The sequence below is a fragment of the Quercus suber genome, unplaced genomic scaffold, assembly GCF_002906115.3.
Source record: "Quercus suber isolate HL8 unplaced genomic scaffold, Cork oak 2.0 scaffold_190, whole genome shotgun sequence".
Classification (NCBI taxonomy): Eukaryota; Viridiplantae; Streptophyta; class Magnoliopsida; order Fagales; family Fagaceae; genus Quercus; species Quercus suber.
The window spans coordinates 675,937-693,856 of NW_027069648.1; the positions used below are offsets into that span (position 1 = coordinate 675,937).

General features: G+C 33.9%; 3 protein-coding genes across 4 annotated transcripts in view; 2 read left to right on the plus strand and 1 right to left on the minus strand.

Moving 5' to 3' along the window:
* Nucleotides 1–790, plus strand: part of LOC112037068 (alpha-dioxygenase 2) — a 5,950-nt gene extending 5,160 nt beyond the window's left edge. Inside the window, exons 7-8 of the mRNA XM_065778786.1 lie at nucleotides 37–280; nucleotides 375–790. Coding sequence (XP_065634858.1) covers nucleotides 37–280; nucleotides 375–663 — 533 coding nt within the window. The 3' untranslated portion in view covers nucleotides 664–790. The remainder of the gene's footprint in view (nucleotides 1–36; nucleotides 281–374) is intronic.
* Nucleotides 791–2,551: 1,761 nt separating this feature from the next.
* On the plus strand, nucleotides 2,552–9,757 carry LOC112037099 (exonuclease 1). The gene is made up of 12 exons (XM_065778762.1): nucleotides 2,552–2,734; nucleotides 2,863–2,899; nucleotides 3,028–3,202; nucleotides 3,711–3,789; nucleotides 4,455–4,499; nucleotides 4,665–4,814; nucleotides 4,943–5,057; nucleotides 5,465–5,565; nucleotides 6,969–7,066; nucleotides 7,200–7,292; nucleotides 8,439–8,659; nucleotides 9,039–9,757. Exons 1-12 carry the CDS (start codon nucleotides 2,657–2,659, stop codon nucleotides 9,578–9,580), a joined length of 1,734 nt encoding a protein of 577 aa, XP_065634834.1. The 5' UTR covers nucleotides 2,552–2,656; the 3' UTR covers nucleotides 9,581–9,757.
* Nucleotides 9,758–10,487: 730 nt separating this feature from the next.
* Nucleotides 10,488–16,150, minus strand: LOC112037100 (beta-glucosidase 44-like). Of its 2 annotated transcripts, XM_024069914.2 has the most exons (11): nucleotides 15,586–16,150; nucleotides 15,366–15,424; nucleotides 13,912–13,987; nucleotides 12,932–13,003; nucleotides 12,695–12,782; nucleotides 12,231–12,483; nucleotides 12,011–12,126; nucleotides 11,421–11,638; nucleotides 11,274–11,305; nucleotides 11,078–11,180; nucleotides 10,488–10,957 (listed from the first exon to the last, which is right to left on the minus strand). In XM_024069914.2, exons 1-11 carry the CDS (start codon nucleotides 15,830–15,832, stop codon nucleotides 10,680–10,682), a joined length of 1,542 nt encoding a protein of 513 aa, XP_023925682.2. In that variant the 5' UTR covers nucleotides 15,833–16,150; the 3' UTR covers nucleotides 10,488–10,679. The 2 variants fall into 2 exon arrangements, with proteins under 2 accessions (XP_023925682.2, XP_065634835.1); XM_065778763.1 differs by lacking the exons at nucleotides 13,912–13,987; nucleotides 15,366–15,424; nucleotides 15,586–16,150 and adding an exon at nucleotides 13,107–13,214.
* Between the last annotated feature and the right edge of the window lie 1,770 nt (nucleotides 16,151–17,920).

Consider the following 17,920-nt stretch of genomic DNA (forward strand, 5'->3'; position numbering starts at 1 on the left):
TTTTCCAAATCTAATTTTACAATGCTGGACCATTAGTTTATAGAGATAGAGAGAGGGGAGTTGCTAGGTACAATGAGTTCCGAAGGAACTTGATGATGATTCCTATTAGCAAGTGGGAAGATTTGACAGATGATGATGAAGTTATTGAAGCTCTCCATGAAGTGTATGGAGAAGATGTGGAGAAGCTTGACCTGCAAGTTGGCTTACAGGCAGAGAAGAAGATCAAAGGCTTTGCCATCAGTGAGACTGCTTTCTTTATCTTCCTACTAATTGCTTCAAGGTATGCTCAATGTCATACTGAGAATAAAATGAGAAATTTGATTTGTTTTTAGACACTTATTTATGCCTTCATTTTGCATGATGATCTTGTTTAGGAGGCTAGAAGCTGATCGCTTTTTTACAAGCAATTTCAACTCCAAAACATACACAAAGAAAGGCCTAGAATGGGTTAACAAGACTGAGACTTTGAAGGATGTGATTGATAGGCATTTCCCCGAAATGACGAAGAAATGGATGACATGTTCAAGTGCATTCTCAGTGTGGGATTCAATGCCAACTCCAGCCAACTACATACCGCTGTACCTGCGACCATTCCATCTAATTTTCATCTATTTAGTACTTCCAATAAGTATGGTTATCTGGTTGTCCACCATTCTATTATAAACAAAAGCGTTTAGTATTGGCTCAAATAAATGTTATATACGAAATAGAACTATGCATAATCATATCCCATTGAATTTGTCATATGAAATGATATTATATACCACTGCAAATGTTATAGTTTGTGCAATATTTTTCAGTGAGAGTATTGTCTGTTTTTAATTTTCAAATATTTGCAACAGCACCAGCTATTAAATCTCCATTTTCATATGACTGCTAGCAGTTAAATCTCCATGTCCCAATGTCTCATACTCCCATGAGGTCTTAGGTTCAAAACTGCTAAATCAGTTCAAGGCCACCTCCAAGAGATTCATTACTCTAATTACCTAATGTGTGTTGGTCGAGATATTACATAGACTTGAGGATATAGTCAATTGTTTTAAGAGTTTTAGAGCTTAGACACCCACATTACCCAAATAAAAAACTAACATTACTACAGCATCAACTGTAATAAGATTGCTACCAATCTAGAGCCTTTATTCTTTCTCATAAATTTCACACTTAAGTCTTTTCAACCTCCACGGCAACCTGGAGGGTGCAGGCATTGATGTAAAGGAAGGGCAACCTCCATGACATTATTGTGGTGCTGGTAATTGCAACACAATAACCATGAAAACGAAAGGAAAAGGTCAGTTGCTAGTGGGGCTGGTCATGGGACTTGCGGCAATGACTATGACAATTGTTCAACGGCAGAAAGGATGTTGTAATTGGTAACATTAACTCACATCCTATCCTTTGGTAGTACTAAACAGTACTAGTGATGGGAGGGATATAAAAGCAAGTGAGTATGTAGTGGATAACATCTGAAGTTGTCGGGTTGGAAAGCCAGATTCTTTTTGTCAATGGCATGAAGAATTTCACTTGTAAACTTTTCTACTGCCACAAGTACCCACGTTATACAATGCATTTATCTCCCCAGTAAAATTTTACGAAGAGGCTAACAAATTAAATAGAAGCTTTCTATGGGGGTGACATTGAACAAAGAAGAAGATATAGCTCGTCAATTAGGACACATTCACAAGACTAAGTAGTCCCGAGGATTAGGCACAAAAAGAAGGCTAATTCTTGTTAAAGACTAATAGTTGCACACAAAACACAATTAAAAACATGATTTCACAATTTTAACTTGTTTTTAAAACAAGATTTCAACTTATGTAATATTGTGTATCTTGTACACACAGTGTGTAACTATCACCACTCTGAAAAGAAAGAAAGAAAATGGTCAAAATTAGACATTGTTGACCACGTAACAAATGGTGAGTGGTGGAGTTGTAAACTCATATGAACTCAACACTCATAACTTGCCCCATCAGCAAGTTGGGAGTTTTGTGTAGTAGTATTATTCAAGCAAATATGCTCAAATTGTTTTTGTTTTTGTTTTTTTTCCCCCTTTTTCCCCTTATAATATACTCCAAATTCTCCTCATTTTAAGTAGGACAGAAACACAGGTATTGCTCTTTGCTCCAAAATCACAGCATTTGATGATAAAATATGTAACCCAAAAAAAAAAAAAAAATGCAAAACAGGACGACACAATTGTTACCTCACGTCTTACTCATAAAAAATTTGTTACCCACGCGCCAAAACCGAGCGTGGGGATTCCCCACATTGGAAAGAAAATCGCGCGCGAGATTTCCTCACGTATTAAAAATTTCAAAAAGGAACTCGCGGTAAAGAGCTACACAGAAAGACCGTATTACCCTCCTCACATACACAAAAATCCAAATCACAAACCAATCAATAAGCGCCACAACACCATCGGCACACGCGGCACTCTTCCATTGGACTCAGCTGAAATATTGTAAATTTGACAACATTTGCTCCCCCTTCCCGCCATTTTCTCCTCCTCATAATATATTCAAGTTTCTTCATTCCCTTTCCTTCTGCTATTTTTTAAACCCAAACAAACAAACAAAAAGGAAAAAAGAAAAGAAAGAGAGAGAGAGAGAGAGATAAACCCAAGCAACACCCCGAAATATTTGAAGGTGAGCTTCAAATGGGTATAAAAGATCTGCTCAGATTCATGAAGCCCCACATTGAACCCATTCACATCAAAAAATACGCCGGCAAGCGTGTAAATATCCTATACTCTTTTATTTATTTTTAATCCGATAGTTGGATCAGAAAGTGTCAGTTGAGCTATAAAACTATTTACCGCGAAAAATTGGGCATCTTTTATTATTATTATTTTTTTTTTTGCAGGTGGGTATTGACGCGTATTCATGGCTTCACAAAGGAGGTAACTTTCTTCAATATTTATGAATTTAAGTTGCTATTGGTATTATTGTTTAATTTATTTTATTGGGTTGGAAAGAAATTAACAAAATAATTGTTGGGATTTTTTTTTGTTTTGTTTTGGGGGGGCAGCTTATTCATGTAGCATGGAGCTTTGTCTGAATTCAGACAACAATAAGAAAATGCGGTACATAGAATACTTTATGCACCGAATCAATCTGCTTCGACACCATAAGATAACGCCTGTTGTCGTTTTCGATGGCGGGAATATTCCGTGTAAGGCCGCCACCGAGGATGATCGGCATAGGCATGTATCCACATTTGTGTTATTTTTTTGCAGGTGGGTATTGACGCGTATTCATGGCTTCACAAAGGAGGTAACTTTCTTCAATATTTATGAATTTAAGTTGCTATTGGTATTATTGTTTAATTTATTTTATTGGGTTGGAAAGAAATTAACAAAATAATTGTTGGGATTTTTTTTTGTTTTGTTTTGGGGGGGCAGCTTATTCATGTAGCATGGAGCTTTGTCTGAATTCAGACAACAATAAGAAAATGCGGTACATAGAATACTTTATGCACCGAATCAATCTGCTTCGACACCATAAGATAACGCCTGTTGTCGTTTTCGATGGCGGGAATATTCCGTGTAAGGCCGCCACCGAGGATGATCGGCATAGGCATGTATCCACATTTGTGTTTTTGTCAATGTTCTAATACAAGTTTCATTTCGATAATGCGGAATTTGTTTGAAAGGTTTGATTTTTTTTTTAAAAAAAGTTATAAAAGATTTTGTAATTGTGTTATTGATTCAGAAAAAGGAAAGCTAATCGTGATTTAGCAATGGTAAAGCTTAAAGAAGGGAATGTTAGTGCTGCCATTGAGCTCTTCCAGGTACTATTTTCTGCTTTTTTGTTTGATTGTTTAAGTAATTGGAGAAATGCCTATCTACCTTGTAAACTACCATACATACTTATTATGTCTCTTATTGAGTTAAAGTGACAAATTACCGATTGTTTCAAAAGTTTAAGTTGTTAAGAAATGATAAATATCATTATTTATTTAATGTTCTAACACTATTCTTCATGTTTGGGCTCAGCATTTCCCTTAATAAGTGGGACCTAATATGTGAGATTTTCAACATTTATATGGAAGATAGAGCGGATATAGGGTTTGAACTCAATAGAACTTGCTCTAATACCATGATAGATTTCAGATTATCAAATGTAAAATCATTTAATAATATTTAAACATATTGCGTTATTACAGTTTGCTTTAAGTGAGCTCAATCTATGCCTATCTACCTTACTAAATCTTGTTCAAACTTATGAACAATTTGATTTGTTATGGAAAAATTGACCCAACTTCAAATTTGAGCAACTGTTTGTGACTGTTCGGGAAAAACAATAATGTATCATGTGAGTGCTTGTTTAGTAGGGTCAGTCAGTAGTCTTTCTTAGCAAGCATGCATCTTCTTCAATATTTTCATGGTGTTTTTCCTACATATGTTTTCAAAAGCTACTGAAAATTCATAAATTTCTACTGTCATTAACTTGTAGAGGGCAGTGAGTATCAATCCATCCATGGCGCATCAAGTGATACAGGTAACTAATTATCATATCACTATTAGCTATATGCATCTTCTAGGACTCCAGGCCTTGCATTTTTATTTGTTAGAAGTTCCCATTTCTTTCTGAGTATCACTTAGATTTTAACAAACTTTGGGACCTAATTCAATGCTAGTAAATGTGTCACTGGTGACCTTTCAGGTTCTTAGATCAGAAAACATTGAATATGTGGTAGCTCCATATGAGGCTGATGCTCAGTTAGCATATCTGTGCAGCCTTGAACCAGAAAAGGGTGGAATTGTAGCGGTGATTACAGAAGACAGTGATCTAGTGGCATATGGTTGCCAAGCTGTAAGATCTCCCACAAATATTTGATATGATGCAGACGGAGGTCTACTGCTCTCCTGATGACTTCATTTTCATTTACTCATTAAAAATGCTGGTGTTGTTTTGTTTTGATTTGCATTGGTTGCAAACAGATTGTGTTTAAGATGGACCGATTCGGGAATGGTGAAGAGATAGTGCTTAACAATGTTTTTGATTCAGTGGCTCGTAAACCTTCCTTTCGAAACTTTGATATGGAATTGTTCACAGGTGGGTTCAGTGTGACATAACATGCTTACAAGTTTAGTTGTATGTTTTTTACGGCAAAAAGAAAGTTTGTATTCATGAAAAAAATTTAAAGAGTGGACTTAATTGAGGGCGTCCAGTATAACATCAATAAATGCATAGAAAAAACTTGCATAACAAAATAAAAATTGATTTTGGACAAATGACGGGGTTCTGTACCTCATATGCTGACATGAGTTGCTCCACTCATGTGTCTAAAGTGGATAACACCCTCCCACCTATTTTCATCAAGAGGTTTATTTGATAAATGTGAAAGCTGAAATTAGTTCCTCTTTCTATCTGATGAGTAAAAACAGTATCTCAGTTTCTTAGTGGTTTCATTTTAGATTCATTTGAAACAATGACCAAAATAAATTGTGGCCTTCTCACAGGTATGTGTGTTATAGCCGGCTGTGATTTCCTTCCATCTGTTCCTGGAATTGGGATTGGAAAAGCTTATGCCTTGGTTTCCAAGTACCGGAACTTAGACCGTGTAAGTATCAGTAACTTGGTTCTGAATAATGTTTAATATCATTGATGTACATAATCATAAGATAACTAGATGGATCTTGCCCTTATTCTGGGAAGCAGGATATCAAATATGTTTATGTTTCATCAGAGGAGTAGCTGGTGGGTTGCAGATGATAACAACTCAAAAAGATTTTTAGTTTCTTATGTTAAATGTAAGATAAAATTCGAATTCTTTTCAAAAGTAATCCTTTAGGCTATTTAGAAATAGTTCCTTGATCAGATCATGATGCAAGGTAAGCTTCAAACAGATTAGAAATATTATTAGATCACTAGGAAAATGAAATAATTTGGTTGTTGGCTTGTTGCCATCAAATATAATTCCTGAGGAGATTGATTGGTTTTCTGTTGGCTGCCTTTTTGAGGAAGTCTACATGACAGGTGCTAATACTTGTTGCATTAGACAGGTCTTCTACATCTGTAATTTGTTCTGCTTATGTCTATTCATTTTCTTGAGAAAACTGTGGTAAAAGCGGAGAAGAAATTGAGGTCTCTTAATCTGTTTCCCGGTTTATAGGCAATAGAAAACCTCAAAGACCACTGTATGCTCTGTTGAGTTCTTATTGAAAGCAATGCAAAGCAAGATAGGAGTTTAAAGCATTTGTTTCAATTATTTTCTTATGCCATATCGGCATCCAAAGGTTAAACAAAATTTCCATAAAAGTTTGGAGCTTGGTTCTCCACATTTATGAGCTCCAAAGTACATCATGGCTGATTCAGCTTGGTGCCACTGTTGAATTTAGCAAAAAGAATGGGAAGTTAGCAAAAAAGATTTATATTCAAAGAAGTGGGAAAATTGCTTTATTTTCTATCATGTTTTTAGACTATCTAGGAAAGTGTACATTTTCAGGAATCAGAATGCTTATTTCCACCCATTGCTTGACTTTGACCAACCTCAAAACTGATACTAGGCTTTAGTAACATTACTGCATTGGTTTCTGGATTTGAGTTGAAACCGGATTCTATGTTGTGAATTCAGATAATTGATAAGATTTTGTTCACATTTGGGAGTTTACTTTTTTATTTTGAATTTAAAATTAAATATGCCTTCAATTACTGGAACTTTGTGAATTTGCATAGGGACTTTAATCTGTTAAAAAGACTAGTAGATTTTCAGAAAGCCACAATTAATTAAAAAAACTTATAAACTTTCCAAATGGACTTTTATTGAATTATCAAGAAACTCTTCAAAACATCCCTGTGTGTATGATTTCATGTCTATTTTTAACTAGGTGGTATTGATACTGTTGTGTTATTTTTGTTTCTACTTTGCTTTATTGATTTATAATTTTAGAGATGTTGGTGATGTAAATGATTCATTCTATTATGGCATTGGTGTTACTAATATCATGTGTGCCATGTTTACAGGTTCTATCAGTTTTGAAGCTTGAGAAGGGCACTCTTGTGCCTGAAGATTACTTAAAATCTTTCAGAGAAGCAGTTGCAGTTTTCCAGCATGCCCAAATGTGTGTGGTTTGTGAAATTTGAATAACCCATTAACCATTCCTCATTAACTGTCTCGCAAGTTTGTGAATGCATACGGGCTTCTCCCCCTTCTGTTAGTGATTAATACTGCCTTTCTTGTTTAACTATATGCAGATATGATGTTGACACTAAAAAGCTCAAACATATGAAACCGCTTCCAGAAAAGCTTCTACAGTTTCTGAATGGAGAGCTTGAATTCTTGGGACCGTATCCTTTGTTTGGTCATTTAATTAGTGTTTCCCTTGATTCCAATATACTGTGAAGCCATCTATCAAGAAAACTCCTTTTCAGCAATGTTACTATGTCAGACACCATAAAGTCATAAACCATAGATCATAAGCCTCCATTCTAAGTCCTTGGACATGGCATAGTTATCAAAGTTCAATTTGTTTGAGGTTTGAACATATTACAGGCTCTACCACCAATTCTGAGAATCTTTAGAATTCAGTAGAACATTATGATTCTTGACAAGACAAGATCTTGAAGGGTTCTTAGATCGGGTTTGGTGTTTAAGGATTTAGGCAAGATTGGGTAAATAAAAAGTTTTTATTTATGCATCAATTTATTTATTTATTTTATATAACATAAGGAACCTTTCTAAAGAAGAGCCTTGAAATTAAAGATCGTATTTTTTCCAATATCTATTGAAAATAAAATACTGTATTTTCAATGGATATTGAAGGGAATTTGATAGTTGTTTGGGGTTGAAATTGAAAAGTGAACAAGAAAAAAAAGAAGAAAAAGAAAAAAGATAAATTCTTACAATCACGTCTAGGTTCCATAAGCAATTGTACTTAGGAAGAAGAAGCCAATCACATCTTAGCTTAAGATAAGAGGATGGAATTTTATTAAACTCAACCTCTCTCTATCTCAAGTGTTAGACTAACACAGAAGCCTCTGTATAGGTTATTGTCAAACCCTTTCCTATAAAGACTAGGACTCAGATAATTATTTCATAGAAATACTAGGGCTTCTAATGTCAAATAGAAGTACTGAAGAATATCTAAACCCAATAGAAACTGACTCAACACAGAGTAAACCAGATGGGCCTCTGGTTCAACCTATTACAGGTTTGCAGCCCATTCTAGAAAATCTGGAAAACCCCTATTCTAGTATAACTTCTTTAAAACTGCAGCAAAAACTTTCTATTTTCTAACCTAAAGAAACTTAATACTAAGACTCAATAAAATAAAAGTATCCTATGATAGTAGCCATGAGGTTCCATATTGAAACTAGACCACAATTTATGAATTTTTTTGGTGTCAAACTTGTTTGTCCTTGAACTGTTGCTAGTTGCATCAAGGGTTATGTCAGATGTTCAAATTTTCCTTAACCGATTATGAATGAAATTAGAGAAATGCCTCCATCAGTTGCTACTGCCATTGCTGAAGGAAATTTAGACCCTATAAGCATGGAGGCGTTTGATCATTTCGTAAGTTCTGGATGTCATCCAGATCCAATTGTGATCCAAACCTCTTGTCAACTTTCAAGACCCGAAGCTGCTGTGGTGTCTACACAAGAGAGCTGCTTCACAGTCTTTTCCTCCCATAAAACCAGAGAACATGATATTGCAGGCAAGTTTATTGGTTTCAGATAGCACCAATGAGTGGCAAATAAACAATTTTACTAACCAAATGAAGAAAGCAAGTACAATGACTGCTTTTGGCCCATTTGCAAATCCCAAAGTTCTCTATATACACACAACAAATGCACACACTAATGTAAGCATGAGAATGATGAATTTATGTGCCTGCATACATTGATGTATCTGATATATGCCTGCATGCATACATTAATGCATCGTTGTGTGTGTATCTATGTGTGTGTGCGCTTTTGTTAACTACGTATGTATGATTGTATGTGGGCATACATATGGATGCGTGCATATGAATACTATAGATTAAAAATGGTCTACAAACTAAATATTTTTTTTGCACATTGATTGATATACAGAGAAGCAGATGTCAGTTTCAAATGAAGGTAAATATTTGAAGGAAGCTGCAGCACTAGAGAAACTAGTTATGCCATTGGAAATTCATAAAACTGTAGATAGTTCAATGGTTCAGAACAGAAATCCAATGAAGGTCCCTGACAACAATCCATTCAAGAAAATGAAGTTTGATGAAATCCAGTTGGATCAAATAGAGAGCATGACTGAACAAGTTTCAGTTACAATTGATGTTGAAAATTTTGACGTCTTGTGTGTTACTCCATATAGCAGTACTCCATTAGAGGTTCTTGACAAATCTTCCAGGAAAAGAAGGCTAAGTGATATATGCTCAGATCAGACAGCTGAACAAGTTTCAGGGATAACTGAGGTAGAAGACCCAGACATCTTTTGCATAAATTTGGAATCCCAAGAAAGTGTAAATTCTAAGCCTATTAAGGCCACTGATGGAAAAAGGACAGGGAAAACTGAGAAATCAAAGAAAAGTAATTGCAAGAGCTCCGAGAATAAAAAGAGCAGTATCTTGAATTTCTTCTCTCGTGTTTAATCTTTTGATTTTTATGTAAGCTATATTTTGTTTCTTTTTTCTTTTCCAGTTCTTTAAGAAGTTCCTTGAAGCATGTATTCAGTTCAAAGAAGAAGATTTCTAAAGCAGGTCTTTTTTTTTTGCTCATTAAAATTACAATTTGGCAGTGGAGCTAGAGAAAATGTAAACGTTAAACAGGATTAATGACTTAAAAGTATAGCTTATGTGACATCTAAAAATAGTTAAATTTAGGGTAAGCATGAGAAAACATGTCAATCAGAATATGCAGAATTTGAAAAAACTATGATAAAAGGAAATACTGCCAGCCAGCTATAGGTTCTGCCTTGGTGGAAATACAAAACTGGGAAGGAAGACTTCACCATGTTAAATGACTCAAACTGAGGTAGCATTTGCGGAAGAATTCAGATAAGCAGTGATAAAATAGGTGAAGCCATTTTCTCAGAAAGTGTTGCTATCCTGTAATTTTCTCATACAGTGACAAGATGCTATCTTTTTTAAACATAAATTGAATCTTTTTAAGTTCTTAATAACATAAAGAATGGGCTCCCAGTTGATGATTTGGTAAGAAAGAGAGTATATCTTTGGAACATACATCAAGTTTAGGTTTCTCACAAGGGATTGCCCTGAGTCGCTTAAAGTGTTGTGTAAAATTTGATTGTTATCAAGTGATTTTTGTGACATTTCCTTGGCCTTCACTATTTAAGAATTGAGGTTAGGATGTATCTCCTTGTAAACTCGTCTTGAATTCCACGCAACTTTTTTTACACTATCATTTCTTTTGGCATTTACAAATCCAAGCAGTTTACTGGCATTTTACCAGTGCATAATGCCCACTGTATTGATTGGTAAACTATAAGAGCTGCACATGTTCGGTGTGCGCATCACAAGGCCATAACAAATCATTGCAGAAGTCGTCAAAAGAAATTTTTGAAATTTCATGGTTCTTCTCATATTAATACAATTAAAAAAAAAACATTATTAATGTAGAAGAAAATAGAAGGGAAGAATCTAAGCACCAGGTAGGAAGCTTAGTACCCTGATATTAGTTATAATTTTACTGCATAACACCATTTCTTATTAACAAGAACATAGGTGACTGCTAATGCTTGTTTCTCTGAAGTAGACGCTTGAACCAGTAGGCAGACATCTTTGGATACCTCTTGAGGTTGGTGTAATCAATATAGACAATTCCAAACCTAGAAGTGTAACCTGATCTCCATTCAAAGTTATCAAGCAATGACCATGCAAAGTAACCAATAACATTTGCTCCTTCATCAACTGCCTTCTTCAATTGAGTCAAATAGGCTCTGTAGTAGTTGATTCTCGTAGTGTCGTGCAATCCCTTATTAATTGTGACATTACCAGGGTCATCCATGCCTGCGAAACAAACATCAATGTTTATTTCAAACTTGTTTTCTTGTTTTCTTTCAACTCACATAATGAACAAAATACGAATTTTTAATAGGCACAAAGTAAAGACATGTAGCTGATGCCTACCATTTTCAGATAAAATCACAGTAGGGTTTCCATAACGTTCTTTTATATATGTTATGGCTTTGTATAAACCCCATGGTACAATGTAGAGCCAATTAGAATTTGCCTGCAAATGTGCAATTAAACATAAATAAAATTGAAATTTGCATTGTGCATTGACATAATTAAGAAATTATGTGTATGATTAGGTTGTAATTACCCTTGGACCAATAGGCACTCCATTCTTTTCATCTGCAACGTTCATGAAAATCACAAAGGTCATTAGAAAATACTGTTAAAAAGAATAGGCTTGAGTGACAAAATAACTCACAAATACTAAATTTGGAGGAAGAGGGGAATAACTTACAGGCAAATCCAACATTCCAATCCTGCTGGTAGCCCAAATCTTTTGATTTTGGTTGATGTGGATCATACATGTAGAAAGCAGTATATTGATTGATGCCCACAAAATCCATTGAACCTTTCACCATCTTAACCTCCTCTTTTGTGAACTTGGGTAGTCTATCCCCAACAATATCTTGCATTGTTCTTGGATACTCACCATATACAATGGGATGAATAAACCTATGTGAAGTAAGATCAATTATAACCAAGCTCTTTGCTTATATAAAAAGAATTTTGATGTAGTATCTAAAATTCTATTTTATTCTGTTATTCCCATTTACCGGCAAATTATTCTTAAATAATAGAAAAATGTCAATTATTTTCTATTCTCTTGTAGGATGGTTATTACTTATTACAATCTATTCATTTATGAAATTTATCCATACTTTTGCATAATATATTTTTGAAAATAAGTTTTATACCCAACTCACGTCCAATGACAAATGAGTTTTATCTAATTGTTTTCCAATGGTAAATATATCAGGAAGGCCGAAAGTTTTGATCAAATACAACAAACATGAGGAGATAAACGTAGGCCTTAAAGATTTTTACCATCCAACGTGGAAGTCTCTTGCTCTTTGAGCTGCATAGTTATCAGCTTTTGATCTTGAAAGAGGTTCATACCAAACGAAATCCAAGAGAATTCCAATCCTTCCTTTTTGTTTTTCCTGAAAATTTATATATATATATATATATCAGTTAAATTAAGCTTTCATGCCTAATAATAAATTATAACAAAATCATCCTATCGAAAGAAAAATGCTAATCTTACTTGATACTTTTCACGGTATCTTTGCACTGCAGCTGCATGAGCTAAAATCAAATGATGGGCAACAATATATGGCTCAGTTGCAGAATTTCCAGCTGTACAATTTCCAAATGCCTTGGAGCACCTTCCAGGAGCAAAGATCCCATTATCATAACCAAGAGCAGCCACTACCCTAGGTTCATTAAATGTCATCCAATTCTTCACTCTGTCTCCAAATGTCTTGAAACAGAAGTCTGCATAATCGGCAAAGTCTTTCCTGTGGGGTTTGAAATATATATCAAATTCCAAATAATTATATATATATATATATATATATAAACACCCTCTTATGTTGGAAATTTAACCAATCTATCCAAATAATTATATATATATATATATATATATAAACACCCTCTTATGTTGGAAATTTAACCAATCTCATTTTTCTAACAAGGAAATATATGCTAAAAATTTTATGAGGAACTTACACCACTTGGTCACTTAATAATCCCAGGTACTTCTTCTCAAGTGCTAGGGGAAGATCATAATGGTATAGGTTTGCATATGGAGTAATGCCTACAGAACATGTAGAGGTTTTGTGGTTATACAATTCAGATGTCATCCCCTTCTTTGATCACACAGTATGAAGACTCAAGTTTAAAACATTGAGTTGAGTTCAAAATTTCCCATATCAGAATTTATTTTACAAGGCCATTGCAAGTTACCTTTTTTTAGCATGTAGTTGATCAACCTATTGTAGTATGCCACACCCTTGTCATTCACTTTCCCGGTTCCATCTACATTATTAAAAAGTAGTTATACAGGATTTAATAGTGCAAGTAATAATGTTGTATACCATAATATGACCTGATGTGATAAATAAACACGCTGATGAATTACCTGGGAAAATTCTGGACCATGAAATTGAGAACCGGTATGCATCAAAGTTGAGCTTTTCCATTATTTCAATATCTTCCTGTAACAACAGAGACATTTTATATTTCAGAGTTTCCCTAATAACATAATCACCTATGATGAAGCATTTAAATATGCTACTGCTAATGCTACTGTTAATCCCTGCTCAAGTTGACCTCATTACCCGTCCCTTTTAGATGCCATTCCTACACCATTCTTAATAAACTTAGCACCAAAAAATAATTTCCAATAATTATTTGGGAAAGTAGGAAAAAGTAACAAACCATAAAAATAAAAGGACACTTATTAATTTCAAATGACATGTTTTAGTTAGAGCTATCACAATGCTTTTTTCACATTGCTATTATCTATGGATGTGGGTTTTGAATCACCTTCCCTTGTTGAGAAGCCTAGCTTCAAGGGTTGAAATTGAAATGGATTTTGACAGATTTAATAATTTGAAGCCTATCTATGCATGCTAGTCATGGTTAAGTGCATGCCAACCCAATTCTGCGCATCAAATATAGAGTAAACATACAATAAACAAGCTTGGAAACTTCAAAACCATGCCTATTCAAACATTTTGCTTCCTAGGCTTGTGTACAATATCCACGGATATATACATACATGCTTCTAATTCTTTTTGTTTCTCAAAAAAAAAAAAAAAAAAAAAAATCCCGGTTCCATCTACATTATTAAAAAGTAGTTATACAGGATTTAATAGTGCAAGTAATAATGTTGTATACCATAATATGACCTGATGTGATAAATAAACACGCTGATGAATTACCTGGGAAAATTCTGGACCATGAAATTGAGAACCGGTATGCATCAAAGTTGAGCTTTTCCATTATTTCAATATCTTCCTGTAACAACAGAGACATTTTATATTTCAGAGTTTCCCTAATAACATAATCACCTATGATGAAGCATTTAAATATGCTACTGCTAATGCTACTGTTAATCCCTGCTCAAGTTGACCTCATTACCCGTCCCTTTTAGATGCCATTCCTACACCATTCTTAATAAACTTAGCACCAAAAAATAATTTCCAATAATTATTTGGGAAAGTAGGAAAAAGTAACAAACCATAAAAATAAAAGGACACTTATTAATTTCAAATGACATGTTTTAGTTAGAGCTATCACAATGCTTTTTTCACATTGCTATTATCTATGGATGTGGGTTTTGAATCACCTTCCCTTGTTGAGAAGCCTAGCTTCAAGGGTTGAAATTGAAATGGATTTTGACAGATTTAATAATTTGAAGCCTATCTATGCATGCTAGTCATGGTTAAGTGCATGCCAACCCAATTCTGCGCATCAAATATAGAGTAAACATACAATAAACAAGCTTGGAAACTTCAAAACCATGCCTATTCAAACATTTTGCTTCCTAGGCTTGTGTACAATATCCAAGGATATATACATACATGCTTCTAATTCTTTTTGTTTCTCAAAAAAAAAAAAAATTCTTTGTTTTTATTTACATGGAAAGTGCTTGAGTACTATAAATTTTATTACATGGGGATTAATGAATAGGGGTACACGATAAGGAAATTACTCAATTATGAATTAAAATGTACACTTTATGAAGAAAAAAAGAATCCTAAATAAGTCATTGGTTGCATGTACAAATCCATTATTATTATTTTATTATTAGAATAAATTCTATTAACATATTTCGATATGTTTAAGCTAATGCTAACTAGGTTCAAGACTTTTCAAAACAGACAACTTTGGTATCTAAAGCTAACTTGGTCTCTAACACTGTCAATCCGGATAGTTATTTTTTTCAACTGTTTTAAGGACTAAGTTGACTTTAGGGGCCAAATTGGTCAGTTTTAAAAAGTCTAAGACTTGATTAGCATTAGCCCAAATCTTATGTTAGTGGAATTTATTATTATGAGTTTCATCACGGGTACAAATAGGTTAACTAATTGTTTTGTATTGGGCTCTGCACCTAATGTCTTCTCTTATGTAATTTCGTTGGAGCAAGCCAATGGCTTAGGCTCTTCTGTGTAGCCCTCTGGGTTGGTTCTTTGGAATAAAATTTTATTGCTAATTATCAAAAAAAAAAAAAAAAAAATCATAGGACAAATTGAAAATGATGTGTGGACCAGTACTTAAGTGGTGGCATGATTGGAATCTCCATGGAATTAATAATAGTGAGCTAAATTTCTATGTTTTTTCATAGGCAGCACAAAGGACCCTTCTTGTTTGGTTGCTGAAAAAAATCACTTACTTTGTAGTGGTGATACTGGTCCACAGAAACTTCTCCAGTAGCATTGTTTGCAACAACCCCTATTTCAAATTCAAGTGAAATAATAAATTATTGAAATAAGTGACAATAATAAATAATTTGTACTTTCAGAAAATAATAATATTATAGTTATTATTATTATTATTTTGGTTCTTCTCAAAAAAAAAAAAGAAGAAGGTTTTATGGAGATAAGAAATTTAACCGGGAATTTTAACGAATTCATCCCAAATGCTGGGCCCACGACCATCCTTGTGGGCCATGCCTTCCACTTGATATGCAGACGTCGCCGTTCCGAACACAAAGCCCTTCGGAAACTTGGCTCTGCTCAGCCCACCAGTGTCCAAACTCACACTTTCTGAGCTTGCACATTGGAATTGGATAACACCAACAACAACACTAATAACCAACCACAACCGCGTTGGCATTGCTCCTCTTCTCATCTTTAACATACACACACAAAAAGAAAGATAAAGAGAGAGAGAGAGAGAGAGTATTGGTAGTGAAGAATGTTGAGGAGTGAGAGTCAGCAATTATATAGGGATTTACTGTCGGTTTCTTTTTAACATAAAGATAGTCTTTTTGCGTTTTTTTAGTGGCATTCGAAAAATTGAAATAACGAAAAACTATTTATGGTGAATGAAAAACTCTATTAAAAGTAAGGTTCCAGAAACATGAAGATTGTTTTCCGCCAAGAAATGATACCAAGATATTTTTAAAGTTACTGGAAACATGAGATAGTTTTCTTAAAAATACTCTTTGAAAATGTATTCATTTGTCAAAAAAAGATAATGTTGAGACAACGAAGGGATAACATTAAATGAAGTTCCTCCAAAAGACAATCTTATAATGATTAAGATTTGTTGGCAGCCACATCGTGGAGGACAGAGGGTGACATATATAGTATTTTACAATTAAAAGACTAACCATTACTGACAGTGAATTTGAATACTGCTATTTTAAGTCTATTTTTTTTAACCAGTAATAAATACTTATTGTGATTAATTACATGTTAGTTTAGTAGTTTACATGTTTGACTAGGCAATGAATATAATTAATATCAATTCAACAACTAACAATAAATACTTTTTATTATTATTTTGAGAAACTAACAATAAATAGTAAATACTGATTTGTGATCGGTCACCTGTCAATTTATAAGGTGTATTAAAATTATTTTAATATCTTTTATCTTATAGTTTACAATTTGATTTGGTAGTGAGTTTAATTAATATTAATTCAACAAATAACAATAAATACCTTTTTTTTTTTTGAGTAACTAACAATAAATATTAAATACTGAATTATCTTTAATTGGTGACATATCAAGGGTCAGACTTAGGTCCAGTATCCAGTAGTACTAGACCCGTTAAGATAATGACATGTGTCCACTTTTAAACACGTGTTACCATATGATCGAGTCCAGTGTATTTGATGCACTGGAACTAAACTAAGTCTAATTTAATTAATATCACTTCAACAACTAATAATAAAATATTGAATTATCTTTTTGTGATTGGTGTTGAAAATTTGGATGTCTTGTGTGTTACTCTGTATTGCAGTACTCCATTAGAGGTTCTTGACAAATCTTCTAGGAAAAGAAGGGCTCAGGAATATTCACTCAGATCAGATAGCATGAACAAGTTTCAGGTATAACTGAGGTAGAAGACTCCGACATCCTGTGCAGAAATTTGGCATCCCAAGTGAGTGTAAATTCTAAGTCTAAAAAGGACACTGATATAGGAGAGAAATTGAGAAGTCAAAGAAAAGTAATAGCAAGAGCTCTGAAAGTAAAAAGAGCAGTATCTTGAATTTCTTTTCTTTAATCTTTTGATTTTTATGTAAGCTATATTTTGTTTCTTTTTTATTTTATTTTTCAGTTCCTTAAGGAGTTCCTTGAAGCATTTATTCAGTCCAAAGAAGAAGATTGCTGGAGGCTGGAGCAGCTCTTTTTTGTTTTTTGATCATTAAAATTACGGTTTGGAAGTGAAACTGGAGACACAATGTGAACGATAAACAGGACTAATGGCTTAAAAATATAGCTCATGTGATATCTAAGCATGAGAAGACATGTCAATTCAGAATATGCAGAATTTGAAAAAACTATGATAAAAGGAAATGCTGCCAGCTAGCTATAGGTTCAGCTTTGGTGGGAAAAACAAAACTGAGAAGCAAGACTTCATCATGTTAAATGATTCATAAACTGAGGAAGCATTTGCCGAAGAATTTAGATAAGTAGTGACAAGATAGGTGAAACCATTTTCTCATAAAGTGTTGCTGTCCTGTAATTTTATCATACAGTGACAAGATGCTATCTTTCTTAAACATAGATTGAATCTTTTAAGTTCTTAATAACATAAAGAATGGGCACCCGGTTGATGATTCGGTAAGAAAGAGAGTATCTTTGGAATGCACATCTAGTTTAGGTTTCTCACAAGGGATTGTCCTGAGTTGCCCGAAGTGTTGTGTTAAATTTGATTGTTATCAAGTGATTTTTTTTTTAACATTTTCTTGGCCATCACTATTTAAGAATTGAGATT